Here is a 17,518-nt window from a genome sequence, read left to right as displayed (position 1 = left end):
GCCCGGGGCGCCGAGAAAATCGAAGAAAAACTACTATTAAAATAAAGTTCGCCATAAGATAAACCAATTTTTTGAATTGAGAAGTTGAGTAAACCAAAAAAGTTTTGGTATTACAGACACACAATAGGATAGTTCAGGGGTTAACTATCCTATTATGTGTCTGTAATACATAGACATTAATTATTCCATAGTTTATAATGCCATATCTCTAAACAAAGTAATTACTAGTAATGCGCACAAGTGTGACGGATAATTAAGTTGAATCACATTGTTTGCCTTTGTTATCGCAATGCAACATGATCCTTGTGGAACAAACCTAATAAAAATATAATATTTACTTTATTTAATTGATTTGATAACATTGTATAATCAAAAGTTGAAATAGTTAAGAATACTGATATTTCTATTTTGAAGTTTGAATTATTTGTCACATTTGTGATTCTTAAAATACCTGATACCTGAAAATTATGGGTTTTCACTTTGTTCCCTAAAATGTGTCTATTGTGTGAAGGTACCCTAAAATGTGTCCATTGTGTGAAGGTATATAAATAACCCTAGACGTGGATACGAACCTTAAATTTTCCTAACATATGATACTTAAAAATAATGATAAAATATTGAAATAATTATTCAAAGTAATTAAAAAATGAAAACAATACTTAAAAAACTTAATGGTGACTTCATGCAGGGTTGACATGTATACCAACTTAAATAATATAACTATAGTAGGGATAATATAAGACAGTACCAATAATATGCATATGCTATAGTCGCCTATATCACGAAAATCAAATACGAAAAAAATGGTTCGATCCTAAAAAAACAACAAAAAATTGTGGGGCCAAAGAAAAAGAGCCAAAAAGATTTATATCAATAATAGTTGATATAAACAATTGACGAACGGTTTAATTTTAAGTTACTTACGATACTTTTTGTGATATTTTATAACTAACACATTACTGAAGAACTCAATCGGTTCGAAGTAGATTACTTTTCTTATTAAATTTTAAATTATAACCACAATTCTGAGAAGAACACAACATATCAACTGTCAACATTTTGAAGAAATACTGCCAACATTTTAAAGCTTACTGCCATCAATTTAATCACCATGTCCAACATTTATAACAACCATTGCCAACATTGCTAAGATGTTGAAACAATTGTAGTGAAATCCCTCCTACCGGGAAGACATTTTAAATCAATACTGCCAACATTTTGAAGTAATATGAATAAGTAAGTTTTAAATATTCTCTATAATGTATAATTCGTAAACGTAATTTTAAAGCGTTCAGCTGCCTACATTAATTGACACTTTTCGCAAAACTTTGCGAAGTATCTAAAGTTCTCATAAACTTAATTTTTGTATCGAATACTTCTCTATGAAACTCCTTTAAGGATTTATGCAACTTTATTCAACCAAACGGAAGCGTCAAGTGTTTAATTTTTGCATTCACTATTTTCCTTTCTGCATGTATTATTTGAAATTTGTATAAGTACTTATTTTAATAAGTTGTATAAAGTTTGATGTTCCATTCCTTTAATTTTATATTGAATGTATGTAAATTTTAATTAATAATGGCCAAACAAAAACAAAATAATTATAAGAAATACAATATAATATGTGTCCTTAATTCACATGAGGTCATAGAGCGTTAAAATTAATTTAATAAGTTGTAGATGTTCATAAATTAAATAAAACTAGTAAAAGCGAATGTATTCGAATTGTATTTCTATAACTAATAAGTAAACACGTTGATGCTGTTGAGATGTTGAATTGTGTTAAGAGGAATGTAATGTAGGATACTTTAGGAGTTTGCTGCAAGGATGTTTTCAGAGAAGAGTATATTTCGTTAAAGGAGAAAGCACGTATATAACAATAGTTGTCTGGGTCGTCGTTTTTTTACTTATTCCGGTTGCAGTCGGCGGTGATCGAGTTGTCGTTCTCCAGGGACGTCGCGACGCCATAAATTGCGGGTCGCGGATAAAAAGAATCGCGAGGGCGGATTTAGGGCTTTTTGCACCTGTGGCATTCGCGTTAATGCAATAATCGCGTGTTGTATACGATCGCGACGAGGAAAATGTAATGGAAAAAAGCAACCTGTAAATATTGAACTAGCAAATAGGAGGTGGTGGTCTGGTTTCTGTTGATTTTTCTAGAAATTTATGTGTCACATGTAGAGAAGAGGTAAAGTTCCATCCCAGCAGGAAAAATCCTACTGAAATGAGCCAAAAATATATTTGCAACCTCACATTAATCTTGTATCATGCAGAGATCCTATGTTCTTAGGATTGTTTCGCGACGATAAGCTGTTAAGCATGCAAAGAATAGATGCAGGACTCGTCGAGCATATCTTTCATTTCAATTTTTTAAAGTGCCCGGCCGATGATGATTCTTATTTTACGTCGAAGAAGGTTTCCATGTGAAACTTCCTCTCATCCACAGCAAATGGAATGCACGATCACAATATCCTTCCACCTCGTTGTTTTCCATTTCACTCCACAACAGTTTCCTTCATCCATTCGCTGTTGCGCAAAATAAAACTTTTATAATAACTTCGTTCATGTTAAAAGCGACGCGGCGCCAACCAAAACTTAAAATCGTTCGTAGCAGGAATTAGGAATGGGAAAAACGGAGCGAATACATTCCTTCCAACTATTTGACCTGTACCCCAGAAACTGCAGCTCGAAGAAAAGGATTTGCGGCCGATCGCACGGACGAAATGAAAATGTAATTTTAATGGTTCCACCTTCTGTTCCAGCCTGCATTAAAGTAGTCTAGCCTTAATGAGTTGAACACGGGGGTTGGGAAATGTTTAAATTATATTCCGAGCTCTAGGTTTCCTAGCAGTAATTTACTCTCGTATTTTATATATTTCGTTTCGGATTCTGGGCACGTAAACCAACTGCTGCTGCATATGCTGACAATTGATTCATTTTCCTTCTGGGACCGAAAAAAAATGAAATTCGCAGAATATAAAATATAACGAAAGCATAAATCGCGCAAATTTAAACTACTCCCAACATTCTCACTCATTCCCTCCAATTTTTATTTATAAACAAAATCCCAGCGAAAACATAAACTTCCAACAGTATTTACTTGTATTATGTAATCCGCCTTTTAATTTCACGCCGACGATAATAATGTTATGGCGCGAAAAAAATAAAATTAAAATTAGGAAGGAGGGAAAAAATATTAATAAACCGAGGGGAAAACAAATAAATTTTGGCGGGTTTGGAAATTAGCCGCAGGGGTGCAATTATATAAGGGCGCTTTACCAGTGAGCGACCATAAATTCGGATTATTAATTTCTGTTCTCTCTCTCTTTTTTTTCTCTCACACCAGCGCGGATTTCACCTAAACTTTTATTTGCGCATATAACAATAAAAAAATATCGCGCTGCTAATGCAGTTTTCGCGTTTATTACGATTTCTTGGCACTAAACGAATCCCAATAATTGCAATAAAATGTTTTCATCAAGTAATCGATAATATCAAAGCATTTGACGGAAATCGACAGGAAACAGTGTTTTTATTACATTTGGTAATGGAAATAAAAACGCGCTCGTTGCGGAGCCTGAACTAATTATTTTGTTAGTAATTTTTTTTTTGGCTTTATACTTGGGAACATCAATAAATAAAATAAATTAGTTTAGTTTTAATTGATTTAACATTTTCAATTGCAGCAAAATAATTTGCACAAAATGTAAATCAATAAAATAAATTATCTATATAAAATTCAAAAACTTATTTTATTAAATTGAAATATTAAATTCAACTCAAATCGGGTCTCTTTCAATATTAGATATATTTAAGTTAAAAACTATCTTATTTTTAATCAAAATTTACTTTAAATATAGCCTGAACACTGAACAAAATATTTGAGTACATCTTTTGGATTACCTATCTTCGACCATTAAACATTTTTTATAGGTAGGTAAAATCTATTAATATCCACAATATTTATTATGTTGTAATGCAGTTCGCAACCTGTTTTACCCAAAGCCTTTATAATATTCGTTTAAACTCCATCCATCAGCCAAGGAAACTAAAACGTTGTACAATCCTACAATAACAAAACATAAATAAGTCTTAATTATTAACAATTAATGAACATTGAAGACATTCCTTAATTAAAGTCTTGTCCTGTTCTTGGATTAAGAAATCTCTGGACACTGGATTATCTCGTAGTTATGTCGTTGTTGAATCTTAGAGGGATTTATGAATATTAAATGCAATATTCCTAATTAGTTTTATTGTACATATCAGTGTTTTTATTGAGAAGTCAACTATACAACTGTTGATCTCATGGATTATTAACTAAGGGTTACATTCTCCTCTTGAGTTAATAATTATGAAGTAAGTGCTCTTCCCTCGACTCTCCAAGTAAGACCATGTTCACACTTCATCCCTCCAACTAAGACTATTTTCTCTCTTCGGCCGTCTAACTAATACTAAATTATATAATACAAAAATGTATCCATTTTAATAAAGTTTGCCAGTTTTGACCTTGTGGAAAATGTAATCATTTCTTTATCTAAGTTTTATGGTCTACAACTATACGATTTAACCGTTTTTCGGAATATTCCATAAGTTATTCTAAATAATCACGAACAAGTATCCGTTTGTATATTTGATGGATACGTGAAATATGCTTTGAAATAATTAAGAGGAAAGTGGTAGACCTAACAAATATACATATTAATTATACAGTAGATGATAATAAATTGGTCGGCCACGACAGTTTATTAAAGTGTTAAACAAAACATCTTTCATGATTACTAACTTGAAAGTTTTGCAATTAATAATCCTTACCGATCATCAGTTCTTTCTTATCCATTAGACATTTTATTCTAGGGCCCACGAGAAAAAAAAATGAATTTGTTTTTAAGGAGATTCCATCGGATAGTAATATTTAATTCAATACCTTGATTGTAGAATAATAATTTATTATGGTCATACTATTTAGTCACATATTTTTTTCTTTTAAACAGAAAACGTTAACACACAAAAATTATCTGAATTATCTATTGGTATTTTGTGGAAAAAATCAAGTAAAATCACAAAACTTGTCCAAAGTTATGGTAAATCTAAATTTTAAATTGAGGAATGATACACGTTTGAGAATTATTGATGAATTATATATGATGAAAACTATAAAAGACCTATCAGCTTTTATAGTTTTCATCACGAACGAATTATGTCACGAAAGTAACGTCAATCGCCTTTTAAAGTTATTCAAATATTTGTTATTTGTCCAATCATAAAAATCTTTGGCGAAAATATAGATCACACATTGTATTTCATTCTTTCTAAGAAAATGTGAATTTTAAATGATGTACTGACATTACGAATTAATTTGAAATATTTCTGGTTATCAGAAATAAAAATTACATTTATCTGCAATTAAAATGTAAGTATATTTTCTCTTTTATGGCGTTAATAGTTCGTCCCAATTAACCCAGTAAACGCGTGTTAATATCTGCGTGTATAATTTAGCAACCAGTTTAGGAACACTCTATCACACCTTATCTGCTCAATTGCGCGATGCAAATCATCCCTAGTAAATCAACCCAGTTATCATAATTTACTAATAAAAGATCTTATCTATTTGCCATTATTTAAACAACTATTATATTTCATTATTATTTACCAATTTTATTATACTTTTTTACCTAATGCATGAAATTTATATATATTTTTTTATAAATTAATTGATTTTTCTAAAACACGAGTTGTTAATTGCAGATTGACTGCAAATTTCGACAACTGCTTCACTAAAATCGAACATCCATTATTTAGCTCTTCCCACGCTCGCAACGAAAATTAATTCACTCCACTTAATTAAGGAATTTTGATTAATTACATTTAAATTCTTTAGAACTTCTGCGCGCTTTGTTCTTAACTCAATTGATATTTAATTTAAATTGATGCGAATGTAATGACAGTGTACAGATAAGATTGCCAATTCACTTTATTAAGATTGCTAATTTACGCTCCACTCGCAGTTGATGCTACATTACACCCCAAAAAGATTAACAGACCGATTTATATATAAAACCCGAAACCGTTATTACGTTGCTGTTTATTGCGCTGTCCTCCACTCATAAATCGCCCGGAAAATCCTTATCCTTTTAAAAACTTACAACCGTAACCATCACCGACGTATACTCCGTGAACCATTCATTCTTTATATTCTGAAGCATGCATTTCCAAGACCCTTAATAGCATAATAAATATTGTACAATGTGTGTATATTTTTTTATTTATAAATTTAAATTACTGACTTTTGCAAGAGATTTTTAACAATCATTGAAAATTGAACGTAATATCATCACCAACGGTTTGTTATAACATCAATTCGATCAAATAAATTCAATTAAAATATTTGACATGATGAACTAATCCAGATTTAAATCTGCAGGAAAATGTTATTGAAAATAAATCACGTTTGATATAAATTCTGATGAAATAAATATAATGGATTTCAAATAAATAAAATAAAACATTTTCAATAAATGAAAATAATATAAGTTTATTAATAAATAATAATATTATTTATTTACATAATTATTAAAGATCTTTTTATTAATTATTACCCATTGTTCTGTTTACTCTTTGTTTCAGTTCTGGGCAGCCTACGTCCCTTGCGATGCGCAGTATAAGGATGCCGTGCAATTAACTCTTGAGCAAATAGATATCATTCGGAGGTTCACGGATCTCTACAAACCATCATTGACGTTGTGTACTTCGGCAGAAGGTATTTTCAATTTTTTTTGTAATTAAAGCCGCAGGTATCACGAATGGTTGACTTTGAAATTCAGACCGGAATAAGCTCCAGTAGGTGGCAGAAATACAGCAGCAATGATTATACAAAAACAATACGCATACATCGAAAACGTTATTTGCGCACAACATAAATTTAAACTTTAATTACGCTTAGTAACGTATTTATTTATTACTAGGTCAGCGAAAATGCATGAACTTCTGGTTATTTATTGCCAATTGTGTATGGAAATATTATACAAAATACATACTCATTCCAGTTTCAAAATAAGTAATCGATTTAGGAATTTTATTTGTTCCAAAATAAGTATCGAATTTCATAACAAAATATGCAAAGGAAATTATAACGTGTATTTTCACAACTAGACAAAAACATACAATGGAAAACCTTTGAAAAATAAACACTTATAAGTAACATTTAACAAATTAGTAATTATAAACGGACAAGTTCTCTGCAAACGCAAATCCTTGATAGATCAGCGGTTTCCAAACTGGGAGGCGCGGACTCTTGCCAGGGGAGGCGCCAAAATTTTTTAATAAATTGATTTTGATACCATAATATCTTCAAATAATTAAAACGTGTCTATATGTTTTAATCTATTATAACAATAAAAGGTAAGGGAGGCGCGGAAAAAAAAAATTCGGGGAGGAGCGGAAAAAAAAATTGTTTTCGGGGAGGCGTAGTAGCATAAAGTTTGGAAACCGCTGGTCTAGATTTTCTGTAGTTATTTAGTACCATGATTTATACACGATCGCAATGAGTGCATCAATACTGGACGAGGACTCTTTGTGTTGTAAATAGCGCTAAAGAAACCCAAATCGAGGACTTATAAATCATGGTTATTTGGTGGTTGACAAATTATTCTTATGTTCCACTCATTTTCATTTTCAGGTAAATAACTTCCTCATCATCAAAACTGCAATGTAGTTTAGAATTATCTTGCTGGATTTTGATTGATATGATTCTACTACAAATAGGTCATTTTCTTTTATCGCGGGAATTATTTTTTCTGTAATTCTTCAAAGTTTTTACAATAACGACCGTAATAATTAACTTTACACAAATTGTCAGCGGGTAAAAAAGCAAACAAACAATTGTTACAACATTTTACCTGTTCACTACAGAAGCTATTTTGAAAAATGTATACTTAATTTAAATAAATAACTACTGATACATTTAATTTCATTATTAATCCATTAAAAAACAAAAATCGGACACTTACATTGGAACGTAGAGAGTATTATTTATTTATATTATTTTTCTTTTTAAAGTATTGAATGACTTTGCTTTTTTTTGTGATGTTACTTCGGGTGTTGATAATGTAATCAAACTTTATGGACAGCAGGTGGTGACTATTATGTAGTTAATGTTTCGCAGCTTCTAGAGGTAACGTAATGTACGATAAGGTTACGCAAGGGATGTAGATAAATGGCACTTTAGCAAAACGAAGGTGGTTTGGTGTACTGGCAAGTTTTATCACTGTATCGGACGATGGTTTAAGTATCTTCTTGGGGTATAGTAAGTAAATAGCTAAACTTGCCTATAATACTATAGGAATTATATAGTGAAACTTTAGTAATTTTGTATTAAGGTTATAAAACCAAAAACTTATACTATTATAGTATAATTTCTTTAGGCGTTCTACAAATTAAATATAAAAATATAAGTAATGTATTCTTGTAAATACAAGAATGTTCAAATAACTAATATTATCTAATTTATTTGATTTAAATTTCATTTACTTTGATGACTAGATAGAGAAATTGCGGCTCTCAGTTCTTGGAGTGGAAATATTGAAAAATTATGTTCACTAGTAAAAATAGCAATTACGTGCGGCTTCCTAGACTTATTTTTAACAGACAATGGTTCTTTGCTCCACAAAATTCGTTGTGATATACCATAGGTAAAGATATAACTAATGTTCATAAACATTACAAAACAATCGATTCTTTAAAATTTCAAGATATACAAAATTAATATTTGAAACACGTATGCCTCACTGGTAAGAGATTTAATTAAATAAGTGACAAGTAATTTGTAATAATAATAAACAAGTCAATAAATATTACTAGAATTATCCAATTTTAAAATTACTTATTTACTAATTTTGTTGGTTATAAATTAATTATAGAAAGCATCGAAAATTTAAAATACAACAATTTTTGTGTGTTAATTTTGGTATTTATTTTGTTTTCAGAAATAAAAACAGCTTATAGCAAAAATCAAATTTGTTCCCTGATTGGTGTCGAGGGTGGTCATTCTCTGGCTGGTAGTTTGGCAGTTCTGCGATCGTTTTACCATATCGGGGTGCGTTATTTAACATTAACATCGACGTGTAACACTCCATGGTAAGATTGATTTTTTTAAGTTAATGAAGGAGATATTGAAAATATTGGTTTTGGTTTCAGGGCTGATTGTTCGATCACAGACTTACCAGGCAAGAAACCAGAGCACGGTGGATTAAGCAGCTTCGGAAAGGTAAATGCCTCGTGGATGTATTCAATGCAATTTCTATCAAATAATACATTGAACATCATACAGTCCGTTCCTGATTGATCACATGCATTATGTGTTTGCTCTTTATAGCCGTTGCACATAATGTACGAGCATGCACGTATAGCTTGTAAATAGCCTCAGTACATACGTGTATAAAACGTATTTATGTTCGGACACACATATAAAGTTGATTAATTACATTTGCAGATGCGGTTTTCGCGTTGATTTAAATTGTATCCGACTAAATACGTTCCCCACTTTTTTTGGCCCACTGACGTTCCCAAAAACCGCTGTTCTAAAATACGCTTCATTATGTTATACAGCGTAGAGCTTCCTAGTTGAATGTACGTATTGTACGGGACTAACGAGAATTTTGTTATTCTGCCATTATATTGAAACGACCGGAAGCTGCAAAGAGGATGTAACCATTAACGGAAGATACGTTACAACATTCAATACGAACGTGTTTCAGAAATGTGTGAAATGCATTCGTTATTATCCAGGGGTTAATATTTATCTAGCCATAACTATTTATTCAAATGCACGAAATTTGCTAAACTTAGTTAAGACAAACTAAACTATATTGTGATATATGCTGGAGGGTTGTGTGCACATACATCAACCCTCTTAGAGACTGAGCAGAGGATAGTTTTCCGGTCTTATGGGAAGGCCACTTATGTTTGCTAATTAAAACAAAGGACTAAGCAAGTGTTGGGCCGTTCTTGGAGGGGCAACAACTCTCTTGAATCCAAACACTTCACGAACTAATCGTGCAATTTATCATCGCAGCTTTGCATACGGAAATATCTTAATGCAATCGATTCAAACATATTTATGTTAAATTCAGCAAACGTACGATTCCATTAAGTTTTTGGTAATCTGCATCGATTTTGTAATTTGAATTCATTTTATTTATTCAGATTCACGCTTCATTTATTACCTTTAGAAATGATTATCAAAATGGGTTATATTTACCGTCGGTATTATCTAGCGAATTAATAACATACAGGTAGCAAAGTCAAGAATTGTGGTCAGGGCAATCGCTTTTCCATTAGTCGAACAATGGAACTCAATCATAGCCTTTGTAAATTTACTATGTACCGACGCGTTGCTTTTGTTTAAAAGTGTTATTCTGTGTTATTCCCTTTGTGTGATTTTCGCCGTCTTAAAAATTCCACACAAATCACGTATCCTACGGCAGTGGGCACTATCTACCCCTTCGGCCACACGTATCTCGCTCGCTATAATTCAATCAGGGCGAGACAATGGAAGGGTCACTCTGTCCTCAACGACACTCTCAGAAATGTACATTACATACGACCACCCCACAGACAAACACAAATACAACAATGCAGTGCCAAAGGCTCTTTAATTCAATTTGCAGATGGAAATCATTTTTCTAACTCACTTTAGTAAACAACAATGAAACATATCCAGTTCTCAATTTCCATTAACTGATAATGAAATATCTATATACTAATATATTTAAAGCCTCGATTTTCAGACTTTTACAAGATCAATACAATATATTTTTATATACTAAATAATATACGTTTCAAACACGAAAATTAAATAGTTATAATACATACAACGCATTTCTAAATGTTCTTAACCATTAACATAACTAAATACAGAAAATATGTTATGTAAAATAATATATTTTTTTTATAATATCTATAGTGAAATTAAAAAAAAATTGAAAAGTCTAAGCAATTTTTATTATAAAGAAAACATGTAAAACTTAAATAGTTAATTGGTATAAAAAATCATATTAATCAAAATTTTCAATGATTATTAACCTTTAACATTAACAAACCAATTAAAAATAATAATGCGTTAATTAGGTTTTTTTTATAAGATTTTTATGTTTTTTTCTTGTGTTACAACGATAATACGTTATAAAAAAACTATTTAATTAGTATAAAATCCATAAAGAAAGGCATTTTGTATGAAGAATATCTTTTAACATTATATATATAAATAAATAAAGTACTCCTTGTGGACCGAAAGAAAATTGTCTAAACTTTAGAAGTGAAGAAGCTTTTATGGAGGTGGCCTGTAACAGCTTCTTGAGTTTACTTTTATAACCTTCTTTATTTGTCCCTTTGATGTGTTGCCGGTTGACTGGTTCGAGCCACTCCAAAAATGGTATTAACATAAATTATATAGTAACTTGAAAAAAAAATCATGAATCCGATAAAATTGACTTACAAAATTATTAAATTATATTTAGTTTATATTATAAAGAAAAAAAAGTAGTTAGTTTACATTAAGAAATGGATTCTACAATAATAATTTATATGTTTGCTGGTTGGAACGTTTAACTGGAGTAGAAATAAGAATCACATCCATTCAACGCGCGATAACAAAGGATTTGTGATCCTACAACTTTATCAAACATTATAACAGTGGACGCTTTTCTCGAATGAAAACCAAACAATATGAAATAATAATAATATTTATTTAGTACGTACGTCATTCTGTCGAACAGCAGCTCTTTTCTGCCCTTAAACGCTAAAATATAAGACATATCTTATCCTGAAGACTATAGACTATAGACTATATTTATTTGGAATCTGTAGTAAAGAGGCACGATTTATTAGCATGTGTTTTAATAAATTAAAGTATAAATTATCAACAGCAATTCTTTATTCGACCAACTATAAGAAAGTACATTAAGAATGCACATAAAGTATAAAAATCTCAAGAAAGTACACTTATATCAATCAAATGCATACCCACAATTAATCTTAGCTATTTGAAACGTCCTCACGGTTTTTATTAAGCTAGAATTGTATAATTTAATCGTCATTTTCGTAAAAATTATTATATAATTTCACGAATTACATATTAAAGTTTGAGATCTTTGTTCGAACAAGAATTTAATATTCTTTAGTAATAAAATGTATCTTTATTGTATCAAGTTTAGAAACTATATACAAAGGTTCATTTTTAATAAGGTTCCCTTTTGTCGTTACCTTCTTTGGGGACCTCTTTCCATCATCGTTCCTTTGAAATACGTGCTCGATTGTTCCGCAACGTTTCTCTCTTTTTTTCTGGTCGACCAAGAGAAAATATCTGTTGACTCATCAAACCCATTTCCCGAAAGGCCTCGACATGATTTATTTCGATTTATTAGGATAATAGATTGTCCAATAATCTTCCTACATGATTAGTCATGATTAATAACATATTTACTAATTTAATTCATTCATTTTATTTCAATATAATACTTATAACAATACATAAATGTTGAAGTCAATAAATAAAAATTTCTTTGTGATAATATTTCCTTATAATATCCAAATATTTAAATTAATACAAACATGATGTTTACTTGAATTTCAGATTGAAATGAATCTGAGCCAATAATATTATCATCCTGTAGCATATTGATTCCATATAAATGATGTTTTTTGTCTGGTGAATTGTAATTTGATGTGATTTATTGATTTGGTATTAGACGGTCGTGAAAGAGATGAATCGCCTGGGAATGATAGTGGACCTATCACACGTCTCATTGCGCACCATGCGAGATGCTCTTGCGGTGTCCAAAGCCCCGGTAATCTTCAGCCACTCCTCGGCCCATTCACTTTGCAATTCAACAAGAAATATCCCCGACTCGACGTTGAGGAAACTGGCACTTAACAAAGGCATAGTGATGGTCAGCTTTTACTCAAAGTTTCTAACTTGCACGGATTCTGCCACAGTATCGGATGCAGTAGGTGAGTGTCGTCCACTAACTACAGTAAATACAATCTCATTCATTAGTATTTACATGGTAATTAGCGGTGTATAAAGCAATGTAAAATGACTTTATTAACAGTGTTTCCGTGTTGCATATATGTACATGTTCTCTACTCACTTTTTTTTGTATGCAGCGCACATAAATCATATAAGGGATGTGGCCGGAGTGGATAACGTCGGGCTTGGGGCTGGATACGACGGGATAAACTTGTGAGTTTCATTATTAATTCACATTAAGCCGAAACATTTTTGCCTGCAACAAAAAGTACAAACAAACCTTTAATCTGATAGACCTTATAGTCCTAATTAGGAAATGTAATGTTGTGCTAATATCTTCCTGTTGCAGCGTTCCTCAAGGTTTGGAGGACGTCGCTTCGTATCCCACATTGTTCGCCGAATTAATTGGATCCGGGAAATGGACCGTGGATGATCTCAAGAAGTTAGCCGGATTGAATTTCTTGAGGGTGATGCAAGAGGTGGAGAAAGTGCGCGACGAATTTGGAAAAGCTAAAGTACCGCCGTACGAAGACGTTTTGCTACCTAGGCCGAAGGAGAACAACTGCTCTTCAGTTGACAATTAGACTGATTTAACAACAAATATATATAAATATAAAAAAGGAAATTTTAAATTCATGACAAAGGCTTTATTCATAGGCAACAAAATTTAACCAAGGTGCTAAAATTAATTAGTTTCATGTAGACACCCTCTAAACCTGTTCATGTGTTCATACAAGAATTTCCTCCCCCTACTCTACTATGTGACTGATTACGAGATCTTGACGGCGAAACTTGGGCTACTTTTGGCTGCAGCCACAAATTAAAGTAAGATTAATTAACTGCTATGCATAAACAATTGAAACGGAATTAATGAAAAAGAAACGGACTTTAAATGTGACGCAGCGTGAAAAACGAGCGACACAATTAAAGCCCACTTAATCTAATTTAGCTTAAATTATAAATGATTTGTAAATAATATCGGGGGCTCTCATCTACCGAATGAAGTATTCTACTGTTCTGTTGCGCCCCTCCAACTTGTAGATAGATCATATATAAATATAAACAATAAGGATATTAGAAATATTTTACCTATATTGAACATATAAAGAAAAAAAATATAATATTAATATTAACAAATAAAAAAAATATATTATAAAGTTTTTTAAAATGAGAGAAAATGGGAACAATTTCTTACCATTTTTTAAATTTTTCGTATTTAATATACATTAAAGTAAATTTCGACCCTTAACATATCATAGGTATAGGCTACCCTAAAGCAATACTAAGGAGATTGGAAGCAGACTTAAATTAATTTAAACAAAAAAATAAACATAAAATGGATGAATGTAAAGTATCGTCGGCTCGAAGCCTTCGAATATGTATATGAAGGGTGAACAGTAAATTATATATGATACATTGTTTTTTATTTTTGTTTATATTAAAGATTTATGTGTGTTGAATTGTACAAATGACAAATTGATGTTAAATTTTAATTAGTTTTCATTTAAAGTAATACAATTTTTAATAAAAATATAATAGTAATTTGTGTATATAAAATCCATGAATCCCATAATATTAATTATTTGAGGTAAGTTTATATATTTTTGTTAAATGCATATATAATCACTTTCAATGAAATACACTTTTGTATCCTATATCTTCAAGAGGAATTGAATCTGACACCAATCATTTGATATGACCCATTTTTTTTTCTAACGACGATTGAAATGTCACCTTTGTACAAAAGACAATTGGTTTTTAACAATTCTCAGATATGTATGCATCGCCAATGGTACTTGACAAAAATCGGCACATACTTTCCGGATAACCCAATATGTAAAGAGAAAAATATTCCATTATTTTTTTGTGTATCAATATGTTTGTCTGTGCCTCTAACAGTGTCCCCACATCCGGTATTTGTGTGTCACGGCTATTTGAAACATTATTTTTTTTTAGCTTTTTTGTTGTTTTTGTAATGCGTTTATGTTTTCCTTTGTTGTGTTTTATTTTTCACATATAATAAGTGGGCAACTAATAGCCAAATAGTTAAGTCGCCCTACCCACGATCGATCCGGCTCTGGTTCGAATCCTGGTTAAGCCAGGCCCTTTGCAAGTCCTCTCGGTGCTTGTAGTCAAATGAATGAGGTTCAGCATATGAACCTTCAGCCAAGTCGATGGACAATGACAGTGTTAAGGATAGCAGCAACAGTCAAAGGAAATAGAAAAATCGCAGAGCATCAATATATTACTGAAGTTGACCTACAAGACGACAGCCAAACAAAAAATTAAAAAAAAAAACAAAATCATCATAATGGTAACTTGTCGTGGATAACACCGTGGATTATCTCGTAGTTACATCGTTGCGGAGTCTTAGAGGGGTTTATGAATATTAAATGCAATATTCTTAATTAACTTTATTGTAACATCGGAGTTTTATTGAGAAGTCAACTATACAATAGTTGATCTCATGGTATTATTAACTAAGAGTTACATTCTCCTCTTAAGTTAGTTTTATGAAGTAAGTGCTCTTCCTTGGACTCTCCAAGTAAGACCAACTTCTCAGTTCGACCCCTTAGCTAAGACTAAATTATATAATACAAAAATGTGTTCATTTCAAAAAGGTGCTGCGTGGGAGGTAAGGGTTTGACGTTGTAGAAAACACAACCGTTTCTTTATCTAATTTTTATGATCCTGCCCAAATATTTAGGTGCTGCAGAAGGCTGTTAAGTGGTGATGCAATAGACGCAACTATACGATTTAATGTGTAACCGTCGTTCGGAACATTCCACAACATATTCTAAATCATCACATACAAGTATCCGTTTGTATATTTGATGGATACATTAAATATGATTTGTAATAATTAAGAGGAAAGTCATGGCCCTAACAAATATACATATTAGTTATACAATAGATGACAATAAATTGGTCGGCCACGACAAACTATCCACCGGGAAAGATTACCTACGTAATGTCAACCGCGATCTTAAATTTACTCAATGATGAACATATTGATGAACAGATTGTGAATAAAATTATACGAAAAAAAATAATTAGTTAGTACTGAAAAATCAATCATAGCTTCAAACTATTGTTTATTATCAACAACACATATGTGCAAGTCTTGGACCCTGGGCGAGAACAGCCCCTCTACTCTTGGTCCGGCATTGATCCATCGAAGTTAGTCGGGTTGTGATGTTCATAAAACTAATTCTTTTCAAACTTAAAAATTGTTGAAAACTACATCTTGAAAAATAAATACTTTGTCACAAATTCAGATGAACTAAAAATATTTCTGATTCTAATTAAAATACTAGGGAAGCTACACGTAAAATATTTGGGGGGTCGTAAAAAAATAAAAAAATATTCGAGAGGTAGCATAAACTTTTTATGTCAGAAAGGGGGTAACGGATATAAAAGTTTGAGAATCACTGGGCTACGCAATACATACATGAAAATACCGCATGATATAAAGAAAAAGTTGGACATACGGTAATTATGATGAAGAATACGTATAACTTAGTATGATGATTAGTATTTGAATATCAATTAATTTCAGCAAATAACAAATGTTTTAAAGTAACAAATTAGATTTTGGGCGTTTTAGGAGAATATTAAAAAAAAACACGCAGACTTGACCAGTAGACTGGAAATGATATGCTCTCTTCATGTACTTTTTATAAATAAAAATAACTGTCTTTTTTAAGACCAGTGACTTTTGATAGCGTTCTCTGTGTAATCAACTGAAATCATATAACGTTTTTAGGTCTCGTGCTATGGGAATGCGTGAAAGTTGTAATCAATTTTTATATATTCAATATATACAAAATATTTTTTATATCATATAACATATAGTTAAATAAATTAAATCTTCACTATGTGGATTAGAAACTATATTCAAATTAGTAACAAATTAACATTTTTTAAAATAATGAATAAATTTACTTTCAATTGAATATATCTAATTGTTCATTAATTATCTTATTCATTTCTATTATTCCTTTGAAATTACAAAATTGTTTTATAACTACTTTTCAAAATATTATATTCTAATACAGGTATTTACTTACGAACTTCCGGACTTACGAACAAAATTCTAAAAGCTCTAACTTCTTACAGGGAGATATATAGTGATAAAAAATTAACTGTCTAAACAAACATTGATAATTTCTATGTTTGCATTGGTTTTGTAATTTTTTATTAAATAATTGTGAAGTCTACATTGATCTATTTTTTTCAAAATTTATGCAGTCAGTAATACGGAATTTAACATATATAAAAGTAAAAACCATGATAAAGTGTGGTTAGATAAGTATAAATTAAAATTTTTAAAATTCCCCCGACTTACGAATAACCCTTTGAAACGGAACTAGTTTGTATGTCGGGCGATACCTGTATTTTGAATGCTTGTATCCGTACTTTTATGTTATGCAACTTAATGTACTCCCGCGCTCTGAGGAACACACGTGTATATAACCACTATATATTTAA

General features: G+C 31.1%; 1 protein-coding gene across 1 annotated transcript in view; it reads left to right on the top strand.

The window, feature by feature from the left end:
- Positions 1 to 14,050, top strand: part of LOC108565836 (dipeptidase 1-like) — a 119,987-nt gene extending 105,937 nt beyond the window's left edge. The window contains exons 4-9 of the mRNA XM_017925484.1: positions 6,628 to 6,760; positions 8,985 to 9,135; positions 9,196 to 9,265; positions 12,747 to 13,008; positions 13,165 to 13,240; positions 13,377 to 14,050. Coding sequence (XP_017780973.1) covers positions 6,628 to 6,760; positions 8,985 to 9,135; positions 9,196 to 9,265; positions 12,747 to 13,008; positions 13,165 to 13,240; positions 13,377 to 13,611 — 927 coding nt within the window. The 3' untranslated portion in view covers positions 13,612 to 14,050. The remainder of the gene's footprint in view (positions 1 to 6,627; positions 6,761 to 8,984; positions 9,136 to 9,195; positions 9,266 to 12,746; positions 13,009 to 13,164; positions 13,241 to 13,376) is intronic.
- Positions 14,051 to 17,518: the final 3,468 nt, after the last annotated feature.

The sequence above is a fragment of the Nicrophorus vespilloides genome, unplaced genomic scaffold (assembly GCF_001412225.1).
Source record: "Nicrophorus vespilloides isolate i.1.1-1 unplaced genomic scaffold, Nicve_v1.0, whole genome shotgun sequence".
NCBI classification, from domain to species: domain Eukaryota; kingdom Metazoa; phylum Arthropoda; class Insecta; order Coleoptera; family Silphidae; genus Nicrophorus; species Nicrophorus vespilloides.
Note: the sequence above shows the minus strand (reverse complement) of the source record. Positions and strands in the feature narration are given on the sequence as shown.